General features: G+C 48.1%; 1 protein-coding gene across 3 annotated transcripts in view; it reads right to left on the reverse strand.

The window, feature by feature from the left end:
- Positions 1-23,651, reverse strand: part of TNIP1 (TNFAIP3 interacting protein 1) — a 54,446-nt gene that overhangs the window by 29,919 nt on the left and 876 nt on the right. The window contains exons 1-3 of one of the 3 annotated variants that reach the window (XM_061571120.1): positions 8,110-8,271; positions 2,406-2,567; positions 789-893 (exon numbers count right to left, since the gene is read on the reverse strand). In XM_061571120.1, coding sequence (XP_061427104.1) covers positions 789-893; positions 2,406-2,532 — 232 coding nt within the window. In that variant the 5' untranslated portion in view covers positions 2,533-2,567; positions 8,110-8,271. Of the gene's footprint in view, positions 1-788; positions 894-2,405; positions 2,568-8,109; positions 8,272-23,651 lie in introns of those variants that run through there. The other 2 variants (XM_061571118.1, XM_061571119.1) reach the window with 2 other exon arrangements.

The raw sequence follows: 23,651 nt of genomic DNA on the forward strand, positions 1-23,651 counted from the left end.
GTGGCTATGTACAGTGCGAAAGATACATGCAAATATGATGGGCAAAGTTCTGTCCTATTATGTTTTGGTCCTGTTACGGGCACAGCAGTATTGACGAATGCGTTGAGTTGACAAACGTGCACCACCACCAATGCAGCATCATAAAACTGATCACTTTAATAAATTTCAATCGTCCTTTCGGAATAATATTACAAAATAAAATAATTGAATTCAGAATTTTCAGTGAGCAGCGTATTGTCACGACGTGTCAGGCAACGGCCACAGAAAATAAAAACATATAAACTACTTCTGACGTCCCTGAATTTTGCGTGCTATATTATAGCAGAATTGTCAATGATTGTGCAAAAAAGCTGAGCCTTTTCCAGACCACAGGCTCAAAATGACAATTGTAATGCTGCACATCTTTCAGGGTTGTTAAATCTATCATAATTTACAGAATGCCGAACAATAATCAATATTGGCATTAAACATGAGGGTAAATGACATCTTAGGTTGAGAGATATTCCTGCCAAGAAAATTAAATCAAGAATAAGATAAAATTAAATCATGAAGGGAAAAAAAAAAATCTGATTTCTGGATCAAAGAGTGGGCCCGTAGTATGACGACAATTTGTTGCATCGCGTGGGAGGGTTACAGTGAATCACTAACATCTTTGGAATTAAACATTTGAAACATTAAAACATTTACAATAGATTATCATGAATTTAATTATCATGAACTATGCTACAGCCCTAAATCAACAACAAGAGCAGCAGCAAAGAGTAAATAAATTCAGAAACAAAACTTACCAAGGCTCTGCAGGCCTCTCATCCGCTCTCGCAAAACCTCATTCTCTTGAAGGATCTTTTGAATTTCTGCCGAGGTCACCCAGGATGAACCTGGTGTTGTCTCCACTGTGAACGCCGGACGACCAGACAGAACACGGGCAAGGCAGTGATGGTGCTGCCGTGCAACTCGAGCCCAATGGAAGTGTGCATCACTCTTTCCGTGGTGGACAATGCTACACTTGTAGGTGATTCAGTCAGGAAACATCGTGTCTGTCAGACCAACTGTGATGACTCAGGAGGGGCTTTTCCAGTCTGATGAAATGTAAATCCTCACCACGTGGAATTTGTTTTGTATAAACGTGCCATCATCTGCAAAGAATTGCAGTGGTCTCAAAGTTTCTCATATTTTAGCTCTGTGCCAGCGACTATAATTGCCAGAGGTCACAGATGCATTGATGGGCATCTTTCAACATCAGGCAGCACGTTAACTTGTCAGCCGTGAGCAAATGGACTCTTAATAAAAAGGAAGCAGGTCAACCCGTGGTGTGAATTATAAATCGGCCCAACATGTCACTCCGCCAGGTGCCGTCAAAAAAAAAAGAGGCAACGAACTTATTCCCTTATGTAGGTGTGCAGTGGAGATGTGTCTACGCGTCCATCTCTTTACTGATCTTTGGAAACATATAAACCATGTCCCAGAAAGGCAAATGACATACTGAAAGGCCACAATGTTTTACAATGCCCTGAAAGTAATCTATCTTATAACTTAAAAGTACTTCCTCTCAATGTAGCTGATAATGAAAATGACACTAGTTTCGCCATGAAGGCCACAATTTTTAACAATGCCCTGAAAGTAAAGTATTCTAACTTAAAAGTACTTCCTCTCCATGTATCTGATCATGAAAATTCCAGTGGCATTCGTAGACAAATTACGATATTCAAAGCTGGGTTATGCAACACAGTGATCACAGTTAACCATGTCAACACTGCGTGTCAAAGGCAGTGAACATACCAATGAGGTTAACAATCTCACTTCTGCAACCACCAGCAATACCCAAGGCATGCCTCAGCAAATGTAATTTTTGCAACATGAGTGATAATCAGATAGCATTTTACAATGCGGATATAAGCATAATTACAAATAGGTAACCAGTTTCGCATTAAGTTAAATATATACAGACATATCCAGACACCTCCACGTAAATATTGTTAACAAATAACATGTTACAGAAATGTATAATCTCCAACGATAATCACAATGTGAATGTGCAGTGGAACAAGTGGTGGTCACTGGGGTCAGTAGTGGTTAGCACAAGGCGCAATGAACCCTGCGATCCGAGTTCAATTCCAAGCCACGGCTAACATCAGTGGTGATCATCTGAAAGGGGTCCTGGGCCTTCCACAGTGTCAACTCGGCCTAAAATAAGTGCCTGGTGTGGGTGGATGAACATCAGCGCCGGGGAGACAAAAGCGCCGGGGAGCGGTGCTGCTCACAGCACCCACCCCGAGTGCGCCGCCGTGCCGGCCTTCATCGGAGCTCGCCAAAGGCACTTGCCCTCCCCATCGGTCTATGAAGGCTCCACGGGAGAACGTGAAGTCTTTGTTGTGTGGGAAACGAGTACCGTTGCGAGGACTTACCGGGAGGATGTAAAACCGTCGAGTTGTTTGCCTGCACGCCGTGCTGCCCTTGCCCAGCTGATGTGGTCCCGCTCATCCCACGCCCGCCCGGGTCAAACACTGGGATTTCTGGGAGCAGGTTTGACATCCCGTGCCTTACGGGTGTGGCAGTCGAATGAACTTCTGCCATCAGAGGAAATAGTAAAGCATGATAATGCAGAATTTTGTACACTCGTGTGGTTTGGACTGGTTTCAAGGTTCCACTAAAGTGACTTGGTGATTGCTGAGTAAAAATGACAACGCAGAGTGTGACGTAACCACTGGCTCTGTCTATAATTAACTCCTGGAATTCACAATCTTCTATTTAAAAGTCCAGTGTGCATCATATGGGCGAGAGTCACAAAGGCAGGCATGTGGTTGAGTCAACATAAATGCATGACAAAAACCTTGCAGATCAATTTAATGTAACCAGAACTTAATCGCATACTTAGAATCCGAGTATTTCCTTAAAATGCTGGCCAGTGTACCGTTTATTGACGTGAATAAAAAATTGCCATTTTCAACGAACTCAGCCCACGCAAACCACTTGCACATGCAGCCAGACGAAACAATCATTTCCCGTTGAGACATTTAAATGTTTTTTCCATTAAAAAGAATGAGAAATAATTCAGCTTATTTGAATAAAAATTCCTACATACATTCAAGTAAGTTGTTATAGATTGCCGCAGTATTTAATACTCCACCACCGCTGAGAAATTGTTCCACTAGGGTATTTTGTCTCCTCCATGTAAACTAAACAATTTATATTTTACCAGGTAAGGCTCGCTTTATACAGTAGCTCTTTTTCAGATGCGACCTGGCCACAAAGTGGCTTATCACGTGGAAATTGATCGCAGCCAAATACCTCTAAATGCATGTTGATTCTAAATGGAGAGAAACATCGCAGGTAAATTTAAGTACTCTATATTTATATATGTATACATAACACACATGTGTTCAACCACTATACTGCAATGACTTCATAATTCGTTTTACTTGGTTTTATGTAGAGGTATATTTTTGTTAACGAGAACGTCCTCACCATCTGACAAAGCCAATCACCTTCTTGGTTCTTTCGGTAAAGTCACGTGACTTTACTGAAAGAACCAAGAAGATGAATCCCTGCAGTCACGAAAGCTTTAAATTGAAAAATAAAGCCAATCACATCAAGACTGTCACGTGGGCAAATACGGCAATGGGGAGGGAAGAGAATGGGCAATGGAGAAGAGGTGAGCTTTAAAAGAGGAATGGAAGGAGGTTAAGGAGGGAAACTGCTTATAAAACACTATCCGGCAGGAGAAAACACTTAACGTATAAATAGTTCCACCTATATTAAGGACTGTACAGGGACTTCTCTACTTATGAACATTCGACTTCCGAACTTTCAGAGGTACGAACAAACCTGTTCGTATATACACTTGCCTGTTCTAAGTCCTAAGTTAAACCGGCACACAATAGATGGAGGTGGTGCCATCTACATCTGCAGAATATGAACAGTGGCATCTCTGTTCCCCGTGTTTAGTGTACATGCCGTACATGTTTGGAATCGGTAGGAGTAAAGATGGACTTACGAACAAATCGACTTACGAACAGACCTCTGCAACCTAACTCGTTCATAAGTAGAGGAGTCCCTGTTTCTATTCGACTTGATCGATTGGTCTCATCCATATCACATTTTAAATCACCGTATCGAAGGACAAAAACACTCCCCCCGTGCTTTCTGCTTGCTTGGCAATGATAGACTTTGGATTCCTTCCAATAGTCTCTTTTTGAAACCTCTTAACAACCACGGGTCATTTCAAGAAACAGTATTCGTTCGTATCTCTTGCAACTTCAAAGGTGCTGTTAGCATTTTTGGCCTTTGAGCCCGTGCCCGGCAATTTTAACTACATCTCTCTTTCACGGCCACTGCTGGTGCCGGTGGGTGCACAGCAGCATCCTGAACACAACTGGACCATTCCTCATCGGGGAAATGTTATGCCGACTTAAAAGTGCATGAAACACAATTTATACAAAGGTCACAGTGATATAAGGTGTCGACTTAGGATTATTCTCATGCGGTGGCACCATTAGACTCGCAGCAATGAGCTGCCACCGCTGAGTGTCTTGGGTTCGAATCCAGGTTTCAGCCAACTGGGATTCTACCATTTTCTCAAGGATAGCAGAGTGGATGATCTCCAGCCGGTCACCATCGACTGTACAAAATATACCATCACGCTAAATGTGGTTCTGTACTTCATTTGTCTAAATAACTACCCTCGGCTTACACTAACTTCGATGTGGTCTCCAGCTGTGTCCCCTCCGACAAAAAATCTTCAATCGCGCGAGCCCTCTCTGACTGAATTACCATCACGCGGCCCATGCCAAGGCCGTCACCCAGCAGTGGATTGGCAAAGAACTGCGGATTGTCACTTACTTACATGACAGCCTCGTTAGGCAAACGCAAAGACACACACACACTCGATATCAGTACAAAGACCCCCGTATAGCCTGTTACAGACTGTTGGGGCAAGTGCTGTTAGCGAGCACCCATGAAGGCCACCACGACACACAACGGGGTGGGGTGGCCAACACCACGCCCAGGCCGCCTTTGTCTCACCAGTGGCAATATTTACTACACACCGCACCGCTTACTCGTTTGAGGCCGAGTCAACCTAGGGGAGGCACAGGACCAGTTCAGATAATCATCACTGGTGTTGGCCGTGAGCGGAAATCGAACCCGGGTCGCCAGGTTGGTAGCGAAGTGCACTAATCACTACACTACCGCTCCCCACCTGCACAATACATGTGTAGTGGCACAGCGCCGACTGCTATCCAGCAGCGGCAACTGCGGTGGAGAGTTAGCGCACACGCCGTTGAGGACATACACTGTGCGTGTGCCGGCAGGGTGGAGGAACTGGGGCAAGGGTCACGGAAGACCTCACAGGGAGGGCCCCTGGAACCCTCTGGTGGGTTCGAGAAAGGAGGCGCGGCCAGGGCGGAGCCAAACCGCACCGAGGAGAATAAAAGCAGCGGAGAGCGAGAGCTCCAGGCTGCCGGTAGGGGACTCGCCTCGTCGTTGCTGCCACCTTCGCCCGATCATTGCGGGGCCGGGCAGTAGTCTGCCTAAACACGAAAGGGTCGTGTCTAGACCGGGCATGTCCGGCAGCGTGGTCGAGAGTGAGGAGGCAGGAGTTGGTGTGAACGGGATAATAAAGAGACGGTGCCCCTTGCGACAACCTCGTCTCCGACTGAGTGTGTGCGTTGCACACCACACGAACCCAAACAGCTGCATTGAGTTCCCCTGTGTAGCCTTTAACAGACTGTGGGGGCAATTGTTGCTGATAGCGAGCACCCTAACAAGGCCGGCAACGGCACACGAGTCACAACCACGCCCGGACACCTTTGAATCCCCCAAGGCTGATGTTTACCACACACCACACCGGGCGCTTAATTACAGACCACTCGAGACCCGCCCCCCCCCGTACAAGACATCTGTGCTTAAGAGCTTCATAGCTCATCAGATTTCTCCGGGATAAATTAACCTTATGGCGGTAACCCGGCTCTCGCATAATGTCCGTGATGCACTCATTATTATTACACGCTTTATATTAACTCACTCTGTTGTTGTTGTCGTATCCTCAAATCTTGTAACTCAGTTCTAACCCACTTATCAATGTGGTATCGACTGCAAACTTTGTATACTTATGTCATACTGATGAAAATACTATATTCAATCATGAAAAAAATATATATATTTTTAAACATTATTTTTACACGCTTTATATTAACTCACTCTGTTGTTGTTGTCGTATCCTCAAATCTTGTAACTCAGTTCTAATCCACTTCCAAATTTGGTATCGACTACAAACTTGGTATACATATGTCATACTGATGACAATACTATATTCTATCATAAATATATATATATATTTTAAACATTCTTTTTACACGCTTTTTATTAACTCACTCTGTTGTTGCTGTTTCCTCAAATCTTGTAGCTCAGTTTTAACCCACTTCCCACCGTGGTATCGACTGCAAACTTGGTATACTTATGTCTTACTGATGACACTACTATATTCTATCATTAAAAACATATTTTAAAACCATTTTCTTTAAGTTATGTTTCGGCTTGTGGGTCTAATTGTCCACACTCAACTGACGTTGGCTGTAAATCACCACGGCCCCCTTACGTTGTGGCAAACCTCGGGGCCACTTCCTGGAGTCGTGGAGTTCTGCCATTACTAGCAAGGTACATTTCATTAAAGCGTGTTTTTTAAAAGTTCTATTTAAATATTACTTAGTCTGTTGATGGTCGGCGATGCGGCAATCGACTCATCTCGACGAGCTGTACACGATGCACCACGTTAATTCGACATCGCAGAATATCACCGATTTCAGATTGATTGTTACCCCAGTCGTGGAGTTTAAGCAACACCCCGTGTGAAAAAAAAAACCTAGTGTCCCATAAATAAACTATTTAATTGCCGTAAGGATCAAATAAAGATTCCTATTCGTATTCTTAGGTTTTTTTCGGTAAAGTCACATAGGTAAAACATCAAAATTTATAAAAATAAAATAAAACAAAAATCACGACGTTTCGGAGGCAACACAAGTCTCCGTCATCAGGTGGGACCGTCACAGCCAGATTAGCTGCATCAAGTGAGGCAATGATTCAAGATGTAATCCCTTGATTCATTGCCTCACTTGACGCAGCTAATCTGGCTGTGACGGTCCCACCTGATGACGGAGACTTGTGTGTTGCCTCCAAAACGTCGTGATTTTTGTTTTATTTTTTATTAATTTTGATGTTTTACCTACATGGTGACTTTACCGAAAAAACCTAAGAATATGAATCCTTGCAGTCACGAAAGCTTCAAATCTAGAATTCCGATTCGTACTCGCAATCGACATGGGTGAGGTCAACGAGAGTTTATTGCAGCCGATCAGCCCAGACAAGTCCTGGTCGATGACCATTCTAGAGGAAAGCTAAGGCGAGACTATTCCACTGCGGGCAAGCATTGCCATGTTGCTGTAGCCGCATGTTTTATGCTCCCACGTCCGACCTTCAGTGGCAGCTGACCGCGGTGGTGAAGTATGGTCAACAAACTGTACACCACCCACAACACCACCCACCACACCACCCACCACACCACCCACCACCACCCACCACACCACCCACCACCACCCACAACACCACCCACCACCACCCACCACCACCCACAACACCACCCACCACCACCCACAACACCACCCACCACCACCCACAACACCACCCACCTCTACCCACAACACCACCCACCACCACCCACCACCACCCACACACCACCCACAACACCACCCACAACACCACCCACCACACCACCCACCACACCACCCACCACCACCCACAACACCACCCACCACACCACCCACCACCACCCACAACACCACCCACCACCACCCACAACCGCCACTAGGCCACGTAACCCACCAAGCAAGACGACTGGCAAAACTCGAGACGCGGGGCTGGTAAAGTCGCTATTATTGTGGTTATTTTGTTTAAAAAATACCCACAACGTTAACAGGGTGACCAGACTACTGCGGTGTAGACGTCCGAGACCCAGGGCCTAGGACAGGCCGCCTCCAGTTCCGCGTTACAATCACACAAACACACACACACGGGTAAACACACGAGCCTCCCCTACTGTGGTGACATAAAGCGTACCTTTGTTGTTGTTGCTTGGCCTTTAAGTCTTCATAATGTTTGTGTGTTGACGGCACTGGCGCAGCACAAGCTGCTGGTGAGGGTGAGGGGTGAGGCACGCAACCAGCTACTTCCCCCCTCGCTAAACTCGGCTGCGTGGATAATTCCCAGCGTCACCGCGACCACCCCCACCACGTGACGCGGCCGGTGACGTGTGCGGGTGACCCCCCTCCTCCTCACATCACCCTCCACTTACCCCTCCTCCCCCCCTCACCCCTCCTCCCCCCCTCACACTCACCCCCTCCCCCCTCACCCTCCCCTCACCCTCCCCCCGCTCCCCCTCCCCCCTTACCCTCCCCCCTCACCCTCCCCCCTCACCCTCCCCCCGCTCCCCCCTCACCCTCCCCCCGCTCCCCCCTCACCCTCCCCCCATCACCCTCCCCCCCACACCCTCCCCCCTCCCCCTCCCCCCTCACCCTCCCCCCTCACCCTCCCCCCTCAACCTTCCCCCCTCACCCTCCCCCCCTCCCCCTCCCCCCTCACCCTCCCCCCTCACCCTCCCCCCCTCCCCCCTCACCCTCCCCCCTCACCCTCCCCCCTCACCCTCCCCCATCCTCCCCCCCACACCCTCCCCCCACACCCTCCCCCCTCACCCTCCCCCCCTCCCCCCTCACCCTCCCCCCTCACCCTCCCCCCTCAACCTTCCCCCCTCACCCCCCCCATCCTCCCCCCCACACCCTCCCCCCCACACCCTCCCCCCACACCCTCCCCCCTAACCCTCCCCCCTCCCCCTCCCCCCTCACCCTCCCCCCTCCCCCTCCCCCCTCACCCTCCCCCCTCACCCTCCCCCCGCAACCTTCCCCCTCACCCCCCCCATCCTCCCCCCCACACCCTCCCCCCCACACCCTCCCCCCACACCCTTCCCCCTCACCCTCCCCCCTCCCCCTCCCCCCTCACCCTCCCCCCTCACCCTCCCCCCGCAACCTTCCCCCCTCACTCCCCCCATCCTCCCCCCCACACCCTCCCCCCCACACCCTCCCCCCACACCCTCCCCCCTAACCCTCCCCCCTCACCCTGCCCCCACACCCTCCCCCCACACCCTCCCCCCTAACCCTCCCCCTCACCCCCCTAACCCTCCCCCCTCACCCTCCCCCCCTCACCCTCCCCCCCTCCCCCTCCCCCCCTCCCCCTCCCCCCTCACCCTCCCCCCTCAACCTTCCCCCCTCACCCTCCCCCTCCCCATCCTCCCCCCTCACCCTCCCCCCCACACCCTCCCCCCTCACCCTCCCCCCTCACCCTCCCCCCCTCACCCTCCCCCCCTCACCCTCCCCCCCACACCCTCCCCCCTAACCCTCCCCCCTCACCCTCCCCCCTAACCCTCCCCCTTCAACCTCCCCCCTCACCCTCCCCCCTCACCCTCCCCCCTAACCCTCCCCCCTCACCCTCCCCCCTAACCCTCCCCCCTCACCCTCCCCCCCACACCTTCCCCCCCAGACCCTCCCCCCCACACCCTCCCCCCACACCCCCCCCACACCCTCCCCCTCACCCTCCCCCCTCACCCTCCCCCCCTCACCCTCCCCCCTCACCCTCCCCCCTCACCCTCCCCCCTAATCCTCCCCCCTTACCCTCCCCCCTAACCCTCCCCCCTAACCCTCCCCCCTCACCCTCCCCCCCTCACCCTCCCCCTCACCCCCCCCCCTCACCCTCCCCCCTCACCCTCCCCCCTCACCCTCCCCCCTCACCCTCCCCCTCCCCCCTCACCCTCCCCCACCTGGCACGGATCATTCTGTTGTCACGTCATGTCCAAGCGCAGCAGCGAGGACGAACGCGCAGAGGAGCCGAACAAGCGAATTCACTCCATGCTCGGGTATGGGCAGGATCAGAACAAGTCTTATCCAAAGCTGCTCAAACTGCCTACACGACTCGAGTCCTTTATTTGTCATCACGGGATGCATAATACAGTGGAACTGCTCTCTTATCTTCATTATTATTTGTGACCTACCAATGTCTGCAGCCAGGATCAATCGATGACAATCTTATTAACCTGCAGATATTTAACAGATGAGATGCGTTGCACCCTTAATTCCTCCTGTTTGATAAAATACTTCTCCCGTATGCATTTGTGCGGATAGGTTTTTTTTTTGCGGTTAAGCCATAGTCCCCACATACCGCTCGTATCAATGCGGATAAGAGGAGCGGCGACCCACTACTCTGCAGAGTAACATCGGTATAAACGCGTTTACAATATGAACAGCGCATTGAAAACGCGTACTATGTTATGTACTGTTTACAAATTGTGTTCACAAATCCACACTGAGAAACACGATGATTGACAGAGGGGTGTAAATTATTTTTTCGACAGTGTATTTAAATAGAGATACTGCAGGTAAGTAGTTTTCAGTTTTAAAGGCGTATGTGATGCTACAGCGGCGAAGCCGCTCTGCCGATGCCCCACCTGCGATCCCACCACCACCAAGCAGCTTGGCCGACGCTGCTCTTCCCTCACCACCCCCCACATGGACACACCCCCCCCCCCCCCCCACATAGGGCCTCGTGGGAAAGTCACCTGGCCTACAGGTTTTCACCCAGGAGCCCTCCTCGTGGGGAACCTTCTCCACGGTTTCCTGGGGCCAGGGAATTGGCCGAGGCTTCCCCGAGGTTAAATGGCACTGCGGCGCCGTGAATTGACGTGAAATTACACGGTCACAACGAGGCTACTCAGCCACCGCGGTTAAGACACACAACACAGACGGGTTAGCAAGCAGGTAGGGGGTGGAGCCACGAACGGCGGGATACAAGGGTAAGCGTCTGATTGGCAGGACAAATGTGCTTGTGTGCCAAAGCAGTAGCCCAGCGGCAGTCCCTTTCATATGGAAACCGGGACGCGGACGGTGCTAAGAGCACCGATGCGAAAGCTGGGACCCGGCAGGCGGGCAATCTGATTGGCCGGGAAGGCCATCGGATCAGCGACAGGTTTTCTTTGATGTAGAGGACAATAAAAGTCGAGGGTAGGGAGAGATAGTTGAGTTCGTGTCCAGCACAAGTCAGCGATCGGTCGACTCTCCAGCCACCCGAACGTCCGTGTGACGAGTCGCAGTGCAGCGAGGACTGGCCCGCAGGAACTCCGTACGAATCGAACCGTGAGCACGAGAGAGAGGTGGAGAACAGCGTGAGAATTCCTCGAGAGGATAAGTCTGAATAGGCGGGATATATTGGATAGATTGGGTTTAAATCCGTGGAACAGGTTAGTTTCCCACTGATTTCGGCTTCGGGCTCCGGGATATTTAGTATCAGGCACGCATCCGGCCGGTGTTCCCCCGTCGTTGCGCCCGTGTGTTGAGTTCGTACCCGGCCGACGCTATTTTTAAATCCTTTATATTAAGTTCGCTTGCTTGCTTAGGACCGTGCAAATCTTTCGGTCGTTTTTTAACCCACTTCCCGTGATCCAATCGAGCTGACATTTTGCACCCAGACTCGTTGTGCGTGACAATTAATGTTCGTGAAATTTTTTTTCCAAAATTTTACACTTTTTAGGACAAAAATATTCTATTTAATTACCAATTGCTTAATGGTGCAATGCAATCATCTGACTCATAGGTGGCAGCCATCTCAAGCCAGAGGACGAGAGGACTCTAGCCGCCACGCATATAAAGGATTTAGAGTGAAAAACTTTGTTTTTACGGGTTATACTTATTAACGTGTGCACGTGGTGAGCGACGGTAGATACGCACGGGGTTATTCACACCGCTATCTTTAGCGTGTGCACGGGGCTGAGCAGCAACGCACGGGTAGTCTCTCACTAACTATCAGAGTTATGTTTTTTTTTGCATTATGACTGCAGGTATTGTGGTCTATGCAAACATGACTCCTTGTTAAAAAAAAGGTGTCAGTTTTGTTGGCAGATAGAAGGGTAAAAAACCAATTATCATGTTGCGTTATAGTCAACCCGATTGCGTTGTCAAATACCCATTTCGGGGTTCATTTAACCAGGGCATCATTTACACAAATGCGTTCCACACCGTCGTTAGCTGCATGCGATAGACACACGCCGCCGTGTCAGCATGCAGTGGCACGGATTATGCGCGTAGACGACGAGGGGGTCGAGTGACCGCCGTGAGCTCTCGTGGTGGTCTGGACGGGCGAGACGCGTCGGCGTTCTTCATTGCAAGGAGCCACTGGCACGACCCCTGGTGGCCTTTCGTGCGGCCCCTGACGTTCGGACCCCCGACTATTCGCAAATGGTGAAAACACCAACCGCCCCCGAATCATCCTAAATACAGGTTTGCTTGGGTTAGATCGCGTAAATGTATGTGTCGTTAAACCCGCCACCACCCGACACAGCCAACAAGTAAGGGTTGTCACGTAAACAGAACATGCCAATTCGTCACTAATATAGCACACCGGTGTGTTGGAGAGCAAAGCCACAACATCAGCAATCTGAGTACGACGTTTCGCCAATAATTACAACTAGCTTCATCAGGCGGACAGCCAGATTGTGGAGAAATCCTCCTGTTTCGTTCCTTAAATAGAGGGGTTGATGTTATTAATGAACGCATATCAATGACAATGGGTATATCCATCGGTGTTTGGGGGTATTTATATAACTAGCTTGACTACCCGGCTTCGCCCGAGACGTGGATTCTCGTCTTGGATTAATACATGGCCTACGTGGTGGGTGGGGGGGTGACGTCATCAGGCACACTGCATGACGCTACCGCATGCAGGTGACATCACAGATGTGACATCACCGCTCACTTGCCGTGCAATATATTATATCTATTATTGCGACCCCCCCCCCCCCCAACCAAAAAAAGTCTATTTTTATACTTTTGCATGGTGTACAGTCTGGAAAGTACCCACATGCCAAATTTCAAGTTTGTTGCATGTCGGGAAGTATGCTAAACATTTCGAACAGACACACACATTCACAAATGTCCCTTTTATATATATAGATTAATGGACATTATCCATGCGCATTATGCAAGCCCATTGTTCGTGTACCTCCTGTCGATTGTGTGCCCTAAAGTAGCCGTGCCTGTTATTGCACGTTCTCTTTGGTTCTTTCGGTAAAGTCACGTAGATGAAAAAAAAATGAAAATAACTCAATTAAATCACGACGTTTCGGAGGCAACACAAGCTTCCGTCATCAGGTGGAACAGCCAGAGCAAAATTACTGTAGTGAATAGGTAATTTTGCTGTGGCTGTTCCACATGATGACGGAAGCTTGTGTTGCCTCCGAAACGTCGTGATTTAATTGAGTTATTTTCATTTTATTATTTGTATTTTTTCATCTACGTGACTTTACCGAAAGAACCAAAGAGTATGGATCCTTGCAGTCACGAAAACTTCAAATCTTGAATTGCACGTTCTGTTTACGCGACAAACCTAACTGGTTGGCTGTGTCGGGTGGTGGCGGGTTTAACGACACATTTATACATTTACGCGATGTAACCCAAAACAAACCTCTATTATGGATGATATTGGTCGCGAAAGCCGACGGTGTTAAACCCCCCATCATCATGATCGTGCTGCTGCTGCCAAACCCCCAATGGTTTCAAATGGTTTGACGGCCCTCACACTGATGGTGTCTTATTGGCCACAGTGCCCCCCCCCCCCTCAATGTGAGTGAAGAACACTTGGCCAGAAGAGTCAGCGGTGTTTCTCAAAGTGCTTTGGACCGCGGACCACTCAGCCGAGCCGATGCAAACTTTTCCACGACCACCCAGAAGCCCACCACCCCTGGTGACAAACGCATTCACTTCTCCCTCGAAATGCCACTCGTACTAAAATGATTCATGTTATCGGAAAATTGTTTTTTTTTACGCAGCTAATTTCTTTTTAAGGGTGACATTTAGATTTTAGGGTTATGGTAATTTAATCGGGGTAGTTTACCTAACTTCATTTTTGTAAGTTAAATATCACGAGGAAAATATTAATGTCCTAAACAAAAGGTCATCAACCTGCATTTGCATCATAATCCCGCGGGCAACCTGAAGGCCCGTCATGGCCCACTGGTGGTCTGGGGACCACACTCCGAGAACCACTAAGCTAGAGAGACCTCACTCTGAGAACCACTGTGGTAGAGAGACCTCACTCTGAGAACCACTGTGGTAGAGAGACCACACTCTGAGAACCACTGTGGTAGAGAGACCACACTCCGAGAACCACTAAGCTAGAGAGACCTGACTCTGAGAACCACTGTGGTAGAGAGACCACATTGAGAACCACTGTGGAAGAGACCTGACTCTGAGAACCACTGTGGTAGAGAGACCACACTCTGAGAACCACTGTGGTAGAGAGACCTGACTCTGAGAACCACTCAGCTAGAGAGACCTCACTCTGAGAACCACTGTGGTAGAGAGACCACACTCTGAGAACCACTGTGGTAGAGAGACCTCACTCTGAGAACCACTGTGGTAGAGAGACCACACTCTGAGAACCACTGTGGTAGAGAGACCTCACTCTGAGAACCACTGTGGTAGAGAGACCTCACTCTGAGAACCACTGTGGTAGAGAGACCACACTCTGAGAACCACTGTGGTAGAGAGACCTCACTCTGAGAACCACTGTGGTAGAGAGACCTCACTCTGAGAACCACTGTGGTAGAGAGACCACACTCTGAGAACCACTGTGGTAGAGAGACCACACTCTGAGAACCACTGTGGTAGAGAGACCTCACTCTGAGAACCACTGTGGTAGAGAGACCACACTCTGAGAACCACTGTGGTAGAGAGACCACACTCTGAGAACCACTGTGGTAGAGAGACCACACTCTGAGAACCACTGTGGTAGAAAGATCACACTCTGAGAACCACTGTGGTAGAAAGATCACACTCTGAGAACCACTGTGAAAGAGACCACACTGAGAACCACTGCGCTAGAGAGATCAATACTGTTACGAATACAGTACTATATACTGTACTCTTAGGTTTTTTTTCGGTAAAGTCACGTAGGTAAAAAGAAATAGTAAAAATGAAATAATAGAAATAATAACAGAAATGAAATTATAAATCACGACTTTTTTTTTACTATTTATTTTTACCTACGTGACTTTACAGAAAAAAAACCCTAAGAGTATGAATCCTTGCAGTCACGAAAGCTTCAAATCTAGAAATACTATATACTGTGAAGTCGAGTCTAACCTTGTAAATGGACAAAAAAAGCGAAGACCAACTTTTCCCATGATTGTGAACCAAGTAACGCGCCTCCCATAGGGTATGGCCCTAAAGCCGATCTAGATCAGGGAGGCCAGCTCCCGGTCACTAATCGAACACGTTTCCTTCATATCTATACCAGTGTTTCTTAAACCTTTACTGCAGCCTTGCAGCCCTTTGGTTCTCAATCGTTATATATTTTTTGAAAAATACACGCGTGCTTAATTTGTATTTTGATTATGTGCCTTCTAAAAAAAGAAGACCCGACAATGTCTCGCAAGCAAATATCTCTGAACAAGAAGATGCTGCTTCCTCCGGGACTTTTCGACAGCCACAATCACGAGACCTTTGATCGTCACAGAGGTTCCCTAGGGGGTGCTAATGAGCGTGAGTCGAGGCCTTTAAATAGGGTGGGTGAACTGACATTCTCCTTTTTTTTTTATTAAAACAACACCCCAATTGGCCGCCTCCGCATGCCACACGATGTGTTTTAGTGTTATGATATGCATTGCAATTTGAATATAATTCCGAATATTTTCACGCACGAAAAAAACATCTTAATTTGTATAACCAAAGCACCCGGTAATGGGAAGTTAAGCAGACTTGAGCAAACGTACTTCACAAACCCAACGCATTCGTCAGTAACACCGTGGCCTTAAAATAAAATAAATGTGACGTTTTGGGTAATAGCCCTTCTTCATAGCACTACAAATATACCCCCGTTATAGCCTTAACAGACTTTTGCGGCAAGTGCTGTGAGCGAGTAGCACTGATGAAAGCCAGGATGGCACACGAGGGGATGGGTGGCCAGCACTACGCCCGACCGCCTTTGTCTCCTTAGTTGCGAAATTTACGCACACCGCACCAGGTACTCATTTAAGGCTGAGTCGACCTAGGGGATGCCCCAGACCGGTTCAGATAAATCGTCATTGGTGTTGGTCGCCGTGAGCTGGAATCGAACTCGGCACGGCGGGTTCGTAGTGAAGCGCGCTAACTGCTGCGCTAACTGCTACACTACCGCCCTCCCACCCCCCATAGCACTACAAGGTTGTCAGACAGCTACAGAGTTTCGTGATCAGCAGCAAAGGGCAGTGGAGAAGCATCCACTGTGGTTCTGTATGGGGCGCCATGGTGGCTAGGAGATGTTAACTACCTCGCCAGGTATACAGGAGGTCGTGGGTTTTATCCCGACCGGCGCCTGCTGCTGCTGTATATTTTGAGTTTGCGTTGTCTCTCTCTCTCTCTCCGTGGTCCCGTGGATTTTTCTCCGGGTCCTCCGGTTTTTCCCCCTGCACATTTAGAATCAACATCACGCGTTTTAGAGTATTTGGCTGTTACAATTTTTCACGTGACGATAAGCCCACTTTGTTGAGCTATTATTTGTTATGACGTCGCTTCTGGAACAAAAATAACCATATCGCTCAGTGGGCCTTATCTGGTCAAATAAAAAGGGTTTTTTTTTGAGTTTAGTATTCAATGTTGCCACATTCGTGCACCCCCCACCTTCACCAACCCGCAGTGGCTATCCAGCGAGGTGAAGTATGGTCACCGCGTGGACATGCCAGGTCGCAACCGGGTACCCGATACCCATACCCTACCCGATACCCGGCTACGGGTACCCGTTTGCGACCCTGGTGCGGCCGGGTACGGGTAGGCCGTGAGTCACTGGTGAGTAACTGTTTGTCACTTATTTCCCAACGTCTTGTCTCTTCTCACAATTCAAGTTCCTAGAATCAGCCCACCCGCGCCTGCAACATGGCTTCATCCCAGAGGTCGCAATCAGGTACCCGATACCCGTACCCTACCCGTACCTGGCTGGGTACGGGTAGGGTACCCGTTTGCGACCCTGGTGCGGCCGGGTACGGGTAAGGAATCAAAACCCGTTTGCGACCTCTGGGACACGCCCTAAACCTAGCAGTGGATGTACAGGTACATAATCACGGTTATTGCTTTTGCAGAAAATTACGGTGGAAATGCAAAGCCTCGTGTGCTTGTTATTCAGAATTTTGATCTCATTCTGAACACGTACGCCGGATCATCATCATCAGCCATGATCAATCCACTGCTGGACGAAGGCCACGGCCGTCCGCCGGCGTTTCGCGATCCCGAGATGCAATCATCCAACGAGCAGCTGCACAAGAGCGGACTTTGTGTTGCGGGATCACGGCTCAACAATCCGAATGTAACATCTACACGATTCCAATCTGCACATGGCAAGTAAACCCATAACAATAGGGATTTTAATATTCGAAATTTCTTGTTTTTTTTTCTATATTTCTGTTACGATGGGATTGTATCGTCATTTGCGGGATCTATTATAAACCCATCACAACAGAAAGAGAGTTTGTGCAGAGCAATGCAGAGCGCAAAACCATCGCGTTTCGTGAATTAATTGTATAATCTGCATTTATGTACGATACAAGAGATCGTTTGATGAACACTGCGTTATGTTCCCTTTGTTCCTGTTTCTCCGTTCTCTTATTTCCCATTCTTTCTCTTCTCTCTTCCCTTTCTAAGTGTCCATACTTTATTTATCGCACCAAGGCCATAGCAATGGAGTCAACATTGGAGGGGACCAAATCTTCCAGGGTGTCTGGGGGTCCCAACCCAGAAAAATATCTACATTTCAAAACTAATTTCCTGCCTAAAATATTAAAAAATTCACGAACACATGGGATGGACTTTTTTTTTTACAATAATGTCTAATAGTGTATGTTGTATTACATTGCTCTGTTTTTACTTTTTTACCATTTCTTGTTTCATTGTATGTAATGGCAGAAATTAGAGATGAATAAAGTACAACCATAACCACAATCATATGAACAGGAATCTATGCATTGATTTATATGAAGACAAGTCCAGATATTGTGGCCAAGGTTGATCAAATTGTTGTTTTTATTTACATAGCATAGAAATGATATTTTTTCACAGCAATATATTGGGGGGGACATTTTGAGCATATTTGAATATATATTATAATTAACGCCTTGTATCATACTCTTGACTCAACGCCCATTCACCGTGGCGTGCCACTGCTAACAACGTTGCAATTTACGTTCAATGGGCAAAGATCCCCACCCACCCTCCCACCATAGTAACCTTTAAAAGACTGTTTGGAGGCATCTGTTGTTAGCGACAAACGGCACGGGTGGGTGGGTGGTGTGACCTGCACCATGCCCAGCCGCGTTTGTCTCCCCGATACTGACGTTTAAAAACCGTTTCGGGTACGTATTTTAGGCTGAGGATAGGGAAATGAACCCAGGTGTCACCGACTCGACTTAAGCCAAACTTTGTTCATCATTATCGTCGCGAAACGTCGGCAATGACCTATCCACTGCTGGATGAAGTCTTCACCAAGTTGTCCCCGTCGCCAACGGTCTTGCGAGATGCAGCGTATCCCGCATCCCTGCCTCCTGCAAAACTGGCTGAGCTCATCGCTTTCGGATGAAATGGTTGGCTGGACGCTCGCTTGTTCCTTCCACGTCAAATATGTCAACAAAAGTGAAGAGACAGTTTTTGCATCTTCGCAACGTATGCTTTTTCATTGTTGATGCGCGCGTTCATTTGCAAGACCTTGGATAATTCCCACCGAATAAAATACATTTTCATCGTCTTTGAAAGCTAGGCTTGTATAGGTATTAATTCACAAACGGTTAAAGGTGCAGCCCTGAGATTGCGTGCTCACGCCACTGATGGCGGAAGGCGCTGTAATTTAATCCGAATCCCGGTGGGATCACTCGATCCATGCATCGCAAGCCAACGGATCGACGAGAGCGATAAGTGGCGGTGACGTCACATGGCGCTTGTGCCAGGCTATGTGCACACCGGTTATTGTACCTTCACTGGCGGCTGCAGGCAACGCAGTGCCGGATTAAACTAGTGCGGGGCCTGTAGCATATGTTATAAAGGGGCCCTAAATATAAAAAAACACGTAAATATTAAAACACACATTTTTTACTTGCATAGTAAAGTAATTGTATTTTTTTTGTTTGCTATACAGCCAGATAATACGACAAATCGTTAACCTTAAACACCCGGTCGTTCATATACGTTTAAGACGGTATAGTACTATAGTAATAGAGCAAGTGCAGAAAGAACCAATGAGTACAAAATTGATAGCTTGAAAGCATTTTGCGCGGGGCCCTTGAAAGTGCGGTGCCCGTAGCATCTGTATCTACTTTTGCTACTGGGATAAATTGGATAATCCGGCACTGTGGAAATGCCATTGGGTCGCGGTGCCAGGCTAGGGGTGGCATCTGTCGCGTTGCGAATGACGTTATTCAGAACATTGCCTCGCGTACGTCAACAAAAGGTCCAAATACAAAGCGCGCGTTTATTAAAAAATGGCGAACCACGAAAGCACGTAAACCGAGGATTGCCTGCATTCTGTAATTCAGCCCCATTGAGTGCATACACACCAGGATAAGCCCTATTGAGTGCATGCACACCAGCACAGGAGTACACACCAGCGGTATTGCTGATGTACGTTTATTATCAAGCACGATGTGCCTCTGCTTTGTCGGCTGTCCGAGTGTATTGTGCGACAGCGTCTCCACCAGAGGCATTGCTCAAGATGTGCCGTGCAGAGGGCATCTTTTTGGCGGACTCCACCACGCTGGTCAGATATATTGTTGGCAAGGGTTGGTAGATCACAAGACATTTTCAAACTCTCAGTCCTGCTTGCTGGGCTAGGATGAGTCTTGGAAGAGGTGGTAGTACCTACAAAAAAGATATCATTCGATTTTTTTTTTATTTGTACTAGCTTTACTACCCGGCTTCGCCCGGGACTTGGATTCACCACGCCAGGCCGCCTTTGTCCCCCCAGTAGCGATGTTCACACACCACACCAGTTACTCGTTTGAGGCTGAGTCGACCTAGGGGAGGCTCAGGACCGGTTCAAATAATCGTCACCAGTGGTGGCCGCGAGCGGGAATCAAACTCGGAGTCGCCAGGTTCGTAGCACAGCGCGCTAACCACTACACTACCGCTCCCCCACACACACACGCACACGCGCGCGTCCATAGGTACACATTCACGCGCTTGCTGCAGACACACACAACTTTCAGGGTGCATACGGCAGTAAACGACTGAAATAGGAAGAACGCCTTAGACCTGCAACACATTTGATTGGCACTTTACACGCGGATTGGGGAGGGCTGCGTGACGTCAGCAGGCACACTCTGTGACGCTTCCGCATGCGGGTGACATGACAGATGTGACGTCACAGCTTACTTGCCGTGCAAACTATATCCATTATTGCGCCCCCCCCCCCCACCAAAAAAAATATCCAAAAGTATATTTTTTATAATTTGTTGCATGGTGTACAGTCTGGAAAGTACCCACGTGCCAAATTTCAAGTTTGTTGAATGTCGGGAAGTATGCTAAATATTTTGAACAGACACACATATTCACAAATTACCCTTTTTTATATATATATTGATGTATACTTGTAAAAATACGAATAACTTTTCAATAAAAAACGTGTTTTAATCGTCAACATCATCATCACGTTCCATGGGCAGATATCCCGTAGGTGTCCACTGCACATTTCGTAATTTATTTCCACGTTTCTCTGTCCTGTGCCACTGTGGCTCAAGTAGTGGCCGCGTCTTGTCCGGGCACCGATCTCTTCCCAAGTTATCGTCAAGCCAATCTTCCGCGAGGTCTTCCCCTCTTTCCCGTTCCTTCATTTTTCCGAACACCGCACTTTTAATTTTCCGGTTGTTGTCTATCCCACATATGCGTGCCCACATCGGGCAAGTTTCCTTCTCGTCGCTGCCTCCATCATCATCATCAGCTGGTCGTCGTCTTCTTCTACGTGAAACCTTTTCCTTACTTATACTTTGGTCACTCTTTGGGTCCAGCTTAGATGCAGCAGTATCCCTCCGTAGCGATGCATTCCGAGCGCCAATATCTTATCGAATGCATGTTATTAATTTTTTTGTACAAAATTCAGAATAACATTTCAATAAACGTGCGTTTGTTTCAATGCATACCGACCATAACCATCAGCTGCTCTTCACTGTCATTTTAACAGCGATGGCCACAAGATAAATCGTCGCAAAACACACATTCCTGCGGAGGGAGCTGGTAGGAACGTTGGGTTGCTCGGTCAATGGCCAGGGTTAACGGCGGCGTGGTGTATTCCGCAAATATGCCCGACTGTGAGGGCGGGCACAAGCCGGCGTGAGTAGGTTAAACGTTGAGTTTTATAAGGGCACCACGGGGTGACCAGCCCCTCCCCACCCAGCCCCACCCTCCCCACCCAGCCCCTCCCCACCCTCCCCACCCAGCCCCTCCCCACCCAGCCCCTCCCCACCCTCCCCTCTCCACCCAGCCCCACCCCTCCCATTTTTGGATGCACGACGGACGGACACAATTACACCCCTGTGGGCTGGTGTAACCAGGAGGTTCCTACCAGTATGAGCCACTGTTCATGGTACAGCAACGACCCGGTTTACGTCGGGGATGCGTTCCTGAAAGGTGCGACGACGAACATCGAAACGACGTCAATCAAAGACGCGACTGACGCGGTAGGTGGAGGCGAAGGCTGAGAGGCGACGGATAACGAGACAAGGGAGGCACGATGCTGTCAGCGACGTGAGTGTGGGGTTGAAGCAACGCAAATCGGGTGGCGGTGTTCATAAAGCGACGACGTATTTGCGAAACGACGTGGAAGGGGGAACGCGTAGAACGCGCACAACTGTAGTAAGCCTCTTCTTGGTTCTTTCGGTAAAGTCACGTAGAAGGGAAGTAATAAAATAATAAAAATAAAACATAATAAAATTATTCTCACGACGTTTCGGCCACAACGCAAGCAGCCGTCCTCAGGTGAAAACCAGGTCCGTCGAGGCGACAGAGTCTGAATGAAACAGCACACGAGCTTGGAGCATATATATAAGCTGGGCGCCTTGACAAAGGAATTTGCATATCAAGAGGAATTTAGCATATTTATTTAAATAAAAATGTAACTGTAGTAAGCCTCGAGGCGTTATTGCATTTTAACATTTGTCTCAAACACATGCAGGAAAATGTAACGATGCGGTCAAAACGTGTGACCGCGGTCAGTAAGCATATACAGTCCAAATCTGGTCACATACAACTGACGCGATTCTAAACCTTTGACTTCAATTACTGGGGAACGTATGCGTCTTATTATACTGTATTCTGGACAATATGGTAATTAAGACAGAGAATACGGTAATTATAGACAGAGGAAAAGCTGAGCATTAGCATTGCCACAGGCAACCCATGAAGACCAAATAGTTTAATTTGTTCTGGGAGTTGTGCATCAGAATCATCATCATCATCAGAGGTTCCTTTTACCCAATTAAAGCCCAGCTAAGAAGCTGTTTTTCAAGGGCCATTCGGCCGGTAGACAACAGACGCGATCATTATATTGCCATGATATATCCACTGCTGGATGCGGACAGCAGTGGACCTGTCCCCACCTTTAGTTGCGACTCTGTGATTAGCCTCGACAGATGTGAAAAGAGCTTTGAGATTTAAAACAAAATAAAAACTTTGGAAGTTGTAACTTTCCATAATCAAAACAACTTAACATCGATTCATCAAATATTCAAGTGCGACCGATAACGATGTAAGATTGAAAAAGAAAACAATATCTTGTAAGAAGGTTAGTTTCAAGTTTATTTAGTTTAACCCAGGGTGAGAACTCATGAGACCGGCGGCAGTCCGTACGGTGGCATTTTCAAGCGTGACCTGGTCGGATCGAAGGTGACCCCAAGCGAAACAAACAGCAATCAGCTCAAAAACAACAACAACAAAACGTCTATATTCTTGGTTCTTTCGGTAAAGTCACGTAGAAGGGAAATATCATCATCACACCTGATGATGATTGCTTGTGTTGCAGTCGAAACGTCGTGAAATTTTTTATTGTTTTATATTTATATTATTTTATTATTTCCCTTCTACGTGACTTTACCGAAAGAACCAAGAATATGAATCCCTGCAGTCACGAAAGCTTTAAATCAAAACAAAACGTCTGTGTAGGGAACGCGAAAAATGCTGCTTGGCCTGTAATAGCGAGACGCTCCTTGATAGGATTGTTGGAAGAAAATGTTACATCGGACGGGTTATGCGTAATGTAAAATATACACTCACAATAGCATTGCATCATGCAAATATCTTATTCGCAGAGTTGTAAACAATTGTAGGTCTATGAGTGTTATCGATCGCTCCTAGTTCAAACACTTGCTTAATGGAAAACAAATTAAGTGTTGTCGCACCTGTAGTTTGCTACGTACGGTGCGAAAGAAGTTCAACATACGAACACGATTTAAATGTTATTTTACCACGAACGCATTTCACGTTCAGATCATGTAAGCTACGTTGTCTTGTACGGACATGCATACAAACATAGATCATACAATACACATGTAGAATGGA

The sequence above is a fragment of the Lethenteron reissneri genome, chromosome 47 (genome assembly GCF_015708825.2).
Source record: "Lethenteron reissneri isolate LAM-NWPU_2019-01 chromosome 47, ASM1570882v1, whole genome shotgun sequence".
Lineage (NCBI taxonomy): Eukaryota > Metazoa > Chordata > Hyperoartia > Petromyzontiformes > Petromyzontidae > Lethenteron > Lethenteron reissneri.